This window comes from Lolium rigidum, chromosome 1 (genome assembly GCF_022539505.1).
Source record: "Lolium rigidum isolate FL_2022 chromosome 1, APGP_CSIRO_Lrig_0.1, whole genome shotgun sequence".
NCBI lineage: Eukaryota > Viridiplantae > Streptophyta > Magnoliopsida > Poales > Poaceae > Lolium > Lolium rigidum.
The window spans coordinates 80,291,464-80,299,491 of record NC_061508.1 but is presented as its reverse complement, the minus strand read 5'-3'; the positions used below and the strand labels follow the sequence as shown (position 1 = coordinate 80,299,491).

The window sequence follows — 8,028 nt, the reverse complement described above, 5'->3', positions numbered from 1 at the left end:
AAAGATGCAAGAAATAATGGAGGAATCAAGAGGAGGAAGCTCTTCAATGTCAACAATGGAGGAGAGAGAATGAGGGAAGAAGAGCTATGTGGAAAGAGGTGGTAGAAAGGTATAAATAAATGCCCCAAAAATATGACTGTTGAGGCAGAAAAACAGGCAGATGTCGCGCCCAACCGATACTACCGGACTTGCGGCCGGTATTACCGTTCGTACTAAAACAATGCAAAAATACGACCCAGGCGAGTACTACCGTTATATGGGCTGGTACTACCGGCTGCGTAAAAGCAGAGCAAAACAGATAAACGAAGGCAGGAGAGAGGGGCATGGCCAGCGAGGCAGCGCGGGTATGAGCAGACACGCAGCGAAGCAAGCATGCGACGCGTGGGAGCCAGCTGGCGAGTGAGGAGCGCGCTTGCGAGCGGCGAGCGAATGGCGTCGAGCGGTTGGGGCAGGCGCGGGAGCGAGCAGTGTCACCGGCTTGGAGCGGTGGCCCGGGAGCCGGCGGTGCGGACAGGCCATGCTGCGCGGAGGTGGGCTGGCGGCTGGGTAAGAAGAACGGGCTAGCCGGTACTACTGGGCCCGGTACCAGTCTGATACTGGCCAGATTCCAGGGGCGCTGGGAGGCCAGCTGGTATTGGGCCGGAAGCCCAAGCGATAGTACCAGTCCCTTTTTCTTTTTTCCTTTTTAAACAAAAACTACGCACGTAGCAAGCAAATACAAGAAACATCATATCTTAAGATTGGAAACTCCGATTGCAACGAAATCAATTTTATTGGAAAGAGGATAACAAGAGCTACCCCATAAAAGATGGAAATAAGAAAACAAGTGGGGTTTGATTTTCTAAGAATTTCAGAGGTGCAACCTCTTAATACGAGGATCCGAGAAAATCACCCAACTCGAAAACTCAACAAGTGATACATGCGGAATCCGTTTTTGATGAGTTAGAGCTTGCGATGAGAATGAACATAAGCTCTAAAACATCACATGGATAAGAACCAAGAACAACCAAGAAACACAATGCGAATCATGCAATGGTTTAAGCTCTCTCCGAACGATACGACCAAGTGACGCATTCGAGAGCCCTCTTGATAGAGCGGCCAACTATCCTACACATCTGGTCTCCCAACCACAACAAGAGACGGTAAGAGAGAAAGCCTACCAAGAACAAATCTTGACCTTACGCGTTCCACTCGAACCGGCAAGTTCCATCTTCATCCCTCTTCAACAGTGCACGCTTCCGTCTTCATTCAACTTCTTCAACGCACACACCATCGTCTTCATTCTTCATCTTGTTGATGTCTTGAAGATGTAGATGATATATCACTCCGTCTTCTTTTTCAAGACACTTGTCACTTGATCTTCTTCATTATATTCTTCTTGCAACCTTCAAGAAAACCAAGCGGGTTGAGGCCAATGACCCAATCATGTACTCTATGTGCTGAATTTGGAAGGAGCGGTTGGAGAGTGTTTCGTAGTGAGGCCCTACTGGATGTGGTGGCAACTCTATTGAAGGAGGAGATTGCCGAGAGGGCTTATGCCCACACTATAGATCTTGGAGACGTCCTTGCAGCGCCTTTGTAGCTGCTTCTTAGTGCCTGTGTTATGACGTAAATTTTGTACATAAACACCATTTTATATTTAACCGAACGGTAGATGCGACTGCCTTTAAACTTAAAAGATAAAGGTTACATCCTTCTTAAATTTTGCTGGAGCTATAATTGTCCATCTTTGAGAGAATGAGAGTACATTTGGCTATTTCTGTTCCCTATCCAATTTCATCCCATTTTCGATTCAAATCCGTGGTTCAATGTATTCATATTCACATCCACAACAGGTTAATATCCGCTCCGATCTAAATCTCAAAATAAAAGTTGGTAAAAAATATGGTAGAGCAAAATTCTATCCGAATTACACCTCTACGTACGGTGTAATATGAACAGATACAAAAACCAGGTAACAAAGCGACATTGAAATGTTCAACATCACCGTTGCGATTGGCGATCTGGTCGACATAGCCGCCGTGTCGAACATTTGCTCTTGTTGAGTCGAGCAACCGAGCACGACCACACGTCCCCACCCGTTGCATAAAATCCCGCTCAAACCACGCGCGCGTCGGCCCGTTGCAGCCACCACTTGACTAAGACTAACGCAGCCCGGCCCGAAGCCCGCGCCACCAAAACCCACCCAAATCCTCGGCCGCCGCCGCCGTCGCCGCTTCAGCCGGCCTTGATGCGCCTCTGCTCCAAGCTCGCCGCGCTGCTCCGGAGGTCCCGCCCCTTCGCCGCCGCCACCGCCGCCGCCTCCGCGTCCGTCACCACCGCCGCCGCCGCCAACGGGATGGAGGAGGCCGCGGCCGCAGCGGGCCCGCTGCGCACGCGCGTCTGCATCATCGGCAGCGGGCCGGCCGCGCACACGGCGGCCGTCTACGCGGCGCGCGCCGAGCTCAAGCCCGTGCTCTTCGAGGGCTGGCTCGCCAACGACATCGCCGCGGGCGGGCAGCTCACCACCACCACCGACGTCGAGAACTTCCCGGGCTTCCCCGACGGCATCCTCGGCATCGACCTCATGGACCGCTGCCGCGCCCAGTCCGTGCGCTTCGGTACCAAAATCTTCTCCGAGACCGTCACCTCCGTCGACTTCTCCGCCCGCCCCTTCCGCGTCTCCTCCGACGACACCGTCGTCCACGCCGACTCCGTCGTCGTCGCCACGGGCGCCGTCGCGCGCCGCCTCCATTTCGCCGGCTCCGACGCGTTCTGGAACCGCGGGATCTCCGCCTGCGCCGTCTGCGACGGCGCCGCGCCCATCTTCCGGAACAAGCCCATCGCCGTCGTCGGTGGCGGGGACTCCGCCATGGAGGAGGCCAACTTCCTCACCAAGTACGGCTCGCGCGTCTACATCATCCACCGCCGCGACGCCTTCCGCGCCTCCAAGATCATGCAGGCCCGCGCTCTCTCCAACCCCAAAATCCAGGTCGTCTGGGACTCCGAGGTCGTCGAGGCCTACGGCGGCTCCGACGGTGGCCCCTTGGCGGGCGTCAAGGTGAAGAACCTCGTGAGCGGCGAGGTGTCCGACTTCCAAGTGGCAGGGCTCTTCTTCGCCATCGGGCATGAGCCAGCGACCAAGTTTCTCGGTGGACAGCTCGAGCTCGACTCCGAGGGCTACGTCGCCACCAAGCCAGGCTCAACGCACACCAGTGTCAAGGGGGTCTTCGCTGCTGGGGACGTTCAGGACAAGAAGTACCGCCAGGCCATTACTGCCGCTGGATCAGGTACTCTATTGAACCCTCAGCTTCTAGTTTTGTTCATCAGGATCATGCCTTTATTGTATCTAAGTTTCGTTTGATGATACTGCATTATAATTACGACTAGAAATCAGTGCCAATCATGGGTATGCCATTTGGATAAAATTTAGAATTAAACAGGTTGCTGGATCGTGTTTTCCCCATTTGTTCCTCTCTTCCAGAGCATACAAATATAGTGCACATCTGCTTGTTTGAAATATAGAACATTCTAGTGGGTTCAGTTTATATGCCTTTGTTTTTACAAGCATTTGAGCCCTATGTTGGATTTGAAGTCAAACAGTAGGCACACAATGTGATGATCTGGCGCTTGTAGAGCTTGTTTTTTGCACCAAGCATTAAATTCATATTCAGGACCGAACAAGTATCGTTTGCTGGAGATAATCATGCACACTGTTTAAGCATACTTAAAGTCTGTGGTCACCATCCTCGGTTGCCGTTTGCCAGCGGTACCCTGCTTGTCATGAACTTAGCGAGAGGGACAGGATGAGATGATAGGGGAAGCGGAGAGATGAAGATCGATACAAATTGGTCTAGCCCAGCCACTGATATCACTGACTTCAAGTTGATTTCGTTCCTGCCATGTCATGGTCGTATCTGCCAAACACTGCAGTTGGCAATTGCTTTGAGAGCAAGGAAGGTAGACTAGGACGCAGGGGAATTTCTACAAAGGTGGCACTAGGGTGAGGAGCAAGTCAAGCAAGGTATGATGGGATTGAGTGAGGTGGTGGAAAAGGGACAGCCAAGCCTGGAGAACAACCAATTTTGTCTTCCTTTTGCTTCTCTTTCTCTTTATTACTTTCCTTTTTTCTGAATGCACACCCATTTCTAAGGTATCATAATCCTGCTCTAGTTGGGTCGTCAACCTGGATTTTCTAGTGTCATGTTCTGGCGTTCTGCACCCTATTAGCTAGCATCTTGAAAGGCACATTGTGGCAGTTGTTGTATGTTGGTGCTTTGATCGCTGCTAATATTGCTTAATGACAACAGTTTGTGGAGTCTAGTAAAGAAATCTGAAATACTGGGCTCGTTGTTTTAAATGCCTGACCCTTTTGGATAGAATATGAGGAAGCAATAGTACAGTATTTGTTAATCAGGTACTGCTAGTATTAAATGCCATGCCAGTTATGTTCCTAACGCCTGCCTTCTATCTGCATCCATGCCTCCATGGTGCTTGAAAAGAGTCAGGCATTCATGGTTTCTTAGGAGAATAAGAGAAGATGCTCTGTTTAGGTTGTATACATAATGTTTTCTACAATTCTTAAGCCTAGATTGGAGTTTGCTGGATTTTAGATCTGTTGGCATATTTGAATTCTTTGCCTAACTTGCTCCGACAAGTAAAGAACAACTAACCATATGATCAATAGCTTAGGGTGTTTGGTTGTGTTGCCTTGAGGGTGTAAAACGGTCTTGAATTTTCAGAAGATTTAAATTTCTTCAAATATTTTAATACTCCCTCCGATTGAGCATCATAAGTTACATAATCCGATTAGCAAACCTAAATTACTTACTACACCTAACCACGCTAACTAATTTTAAGCAAAATGCGGCCAAATTGGCCTCTACGCGCGGCGGTGCCGGTGGTGGCGGAGCGTCGAGGCGGACGACAGCGTCGACGCAGGTGAAGAGCTTCACTCCTCGTCGTCAAGCTTGACTATCTCGAGCTTGACGCGGCGGACGCGCTCCTCCCGACGAGCTGCCTCGTACTCACGAACTTGGCGGACGGCGTCCGCCTCCTCCCGGCGGAAGTGCGCGCGGGCCTCCGCCGCCGAGATCGCAGCCACCTGCGTGACCGTGGCGTCCTCCTCGTCGGAGCCGTGCACGTAATCTCCTGCAGAGAACGTGGGCTCCCGCGCGGGGACGAGCTCCTCCTTGTCCGAGCTGTCGTAGACCGGTGGCCGTGGTGGGCGACTCGAGCGCCTACCGACGAGCCCTCGCCGCCGTTGGTGTACCTCGTGAGCGTCCCTGGGGGCGTGAGCCCCCAGTTCGTCCACCGGCGGGTGCTGCGCTTGCGCGCGCCCTCCGACCGGTTCCACTTCCGGTGTTCCGCGTCCATGCGGAACACGGGGGGCCGCGGCGGCGAGTCCCGCCGCCCAATCCCGCGCCGCGCCCTGCTGAGCCACCACGGGAGGCCATCGCGTCGCGGAGCTAGGGTGAATGGGGGCTGCTGCGAGCTGGATTGCTCGCCGGAGCGGAAGCTGGCAGCGGCGGAGGGAGTGGAAGCGGCGGAGGGGAGTAGGGTTTGGAAACCGAACTACCCTCTGCAGCCCCTTTTAATACGGGGCGGCCGCCGAGTTTCTCGGGCCCCTGAACTCGTTTTATGGGCCAGGCCGCAAGTTCGGGCTCCGTTCTGGCCCACTTTTGGCCTGAACCCGTATTGTCGCCGGACTTTTTCGGTTACTGTTAGAGATGCTCTAACATCCAGGCTGCCTAGGATTGCACTGCAGGATCATGCAGCTGAGGGTTAGATGGGAATTGGTTGGGCTGGAAAGGGATCAAAAGACGTACTCGATAAAGTCAAGCCTGTTTGACAACAGTTGGTACCTGGCAGCATGCTCATCTTCTTTTTTCTAAATGGGGCATGCCCATGTAATGTGTGTGTTTGCTTGAAATTGAAAATGAGTTATAAGCTTCAGCTTACTCTAGATTTTCATCCAGAGTTTTATCGCTAGTTTCGGTTTTCATGGTCTTTGTCATGGAGGGTGTCCCCTAGTACTTATTAGGTGCACCGCTCGTAAAAGTCTCATTAGAAACTAGGCCTCATCACCATATAGGAGTATTGGGAAATCTGCTTGCTTATTCAAATCATAAGATTTCTTTTTCTGCGCCATTCTTTTCAACAACATTTGAAGATAAGAGGACCGAGTTCAACAGCTAAAGCATAAATGGTAGTACCATGGCAAATGACATGTTTGTTTGCTGTACTAACAACAACTAAGCTTGCCATTAGGCACACTTTTATGTGATGAATGGACATGATTAATTATATGTTCTGCTAACCAACATCAATCATAGTAATATCAAGACATAATTGTGCGCTTCCATCACATGCCCCATTGTGAAGGGTGGCAACAGGAAAGTATTGAAGTTAAAGTAAAGAAGCTATAATGGAACGGTAAAGGACAGCAGTAATTTGTAACCGCCTGCATGGCCTAATCTCTTTGTTTTTATATATTTAAAATAGCACAATAAGAGTAGTATATCAGGATGTAGTATATGGGTGCTGCCATTGTTTGAAAAGCTTGTCCCAATTTCCTGACATGGCCAATGCACATCAAAACTGAGCTGCTATATGAACACTTGATTGACATCATGGGGTCAAGAACCCCGCTTCAGCCAACACTATTAGATTGGTTACGCTCTATCATGCATCCTTTTTGAGGTTTGTCTCCCCTCTGTACTTAACTATGTAATGATGTTTTCTTAATCGATTTTACCTTGGTACGTAAGCTGAATTCTGTTTTTCAATATGTTTCCGTATAAGTTGCAACCTGTGTTGGCAGTGCTAGTTTCTGTGGAATTAGCTCATTGCGATGACAGTGTAAAATCAAAACAGTTTGCTAATTTTACACCCTATGCATTACTGGTGCAGGCTGTATGGCTGCTCTGGATGCGGAGCACTACCTGCAGGAGGTTGGAGCACAGGAGGGGAAGACTGATTGACTATATCTGGTGGCGCCAAAATCTGCACTGTAAGGCACATGCGGTGAATCATGGCAGCTCCACAAAAGAGCAGACTGTTATTGATTCGAGTCCACAAATATATGATACGCTGTTGGCAATTGGTTCTTTTTGACGCACAAGAAGTTGTGCTGATGAATAACAATACGAATTTCTGAATGCTGATTACTGTCAGGAGGCACGTTCCCTGTGGAACGATGTTGAATTTTGCCCTCTGAATCTCAAACAGAGCCTGATAGTTACGTACTTGGTTGGGGAAGAATAGGCCGGTCGATGCTTTATGTGATTTCCCGTGTTATAGTACTATCCATTGCAATCCAAGGCGGTGTTGTTACGTAGTAAAATATTCCTGCGATGCTAGTGAGGAACATTTTCTTTGCCTATTTTTTTATTACATTTCTCATTTTGAAGTAATGGTTTAAACTAGCCTGCACCGGGGATGGACATTGAGTACTATCCATCTTTTGCTGCCTATTTGAATTGTAGAATTTTAGTGGAGTAGGAATTTAGCAGAATTCAAATCTACATGACAATTTTTCCTGTAAGGGCATGTTGGATCATATAGTTGGAGTCTCTAAATTCTTATTATTTTGTCTCCTGCAAACTGCTGCGCTCTCTTTTATGGCTCTACACCGTAAACGCTTCACCTCTAAAATTCTTTTGTTTTGAGATCTCATCCTTTTATTCTTTTTGTTTTGAGGTCTCACCTTTTTGTTTTTCATACGGAGCATCTCAAAGTCCTTCAGATTTTTTTTGGCTACAATTTTTTTGCGAAAAATCCACCAACCTATAAATAATCATCTATAGTATTATAAAATAATCTGAAAATAATAAAAATTACAAATAGGTCATGTGACCATCTAGGGACGACTATAGACACTTGAGCTAGGCAAAGGTGCACCGCCGTCTTCGTCCCTCCCTCATTGAAGTTGGGAATCGTAGTGAAACTTGTTATAGTAGATTGTAGTGAAACTTGTTATAGTAGATTGATAGTCCTAAGAGCATCTCTAGCCGCGTCTCCAAAGGGATTTGGAGCATGCCGGACGTT

The 8,028-nt window shown here is 49.1% G+C and overlaps 1 protein-coding gene across 1 annotated transcript; it reads left to right on the top strand.

The window, feature by feature from the left end:
- The first annotated feature begins 2,193 nt into the window (after positions 1-2,193).
- On the top strand, positions 2,194-7,286 carry LOC124685283 (thioredoxin reductase NTRA). Its single transcript, XM_047219653.1, has 2 exons — positions 2,194-3,269; positions 6,892-7,286. Exons 1-2 carry the CDS (start codon positions 2,231-2,233, stop codon positions 6,960-6,962), a joined length of 1,110 nt encoding a protein of 369 aa, XP_047075609.1. The 5' UTR covers positions 2,194-2,230; the 3' UTR covers positions 6,963-7,286.
- Positions 7,287-8,028: the final 742 nt, after the last annotated feature.

What these genes read in the sequence shown, in the direction of transcription:
- LOC124685283 (XM_047219653.1), top strand. Translation starts at nt 2,231, where the DNA reads ATGCGCCTCTGCTCCAAGCTCGCCGCGCTGCTCCGGAGGTCCCGCCCC. An exon ending in CATTACTGCCGCTGGATCAG is followed by an intron (nt 3,270 to 6,891) that starts GTACTCTATTGA and finishes TTACTGGTGCAG; the next exon opens with GCTGTATGGCTGCTCTGGAT.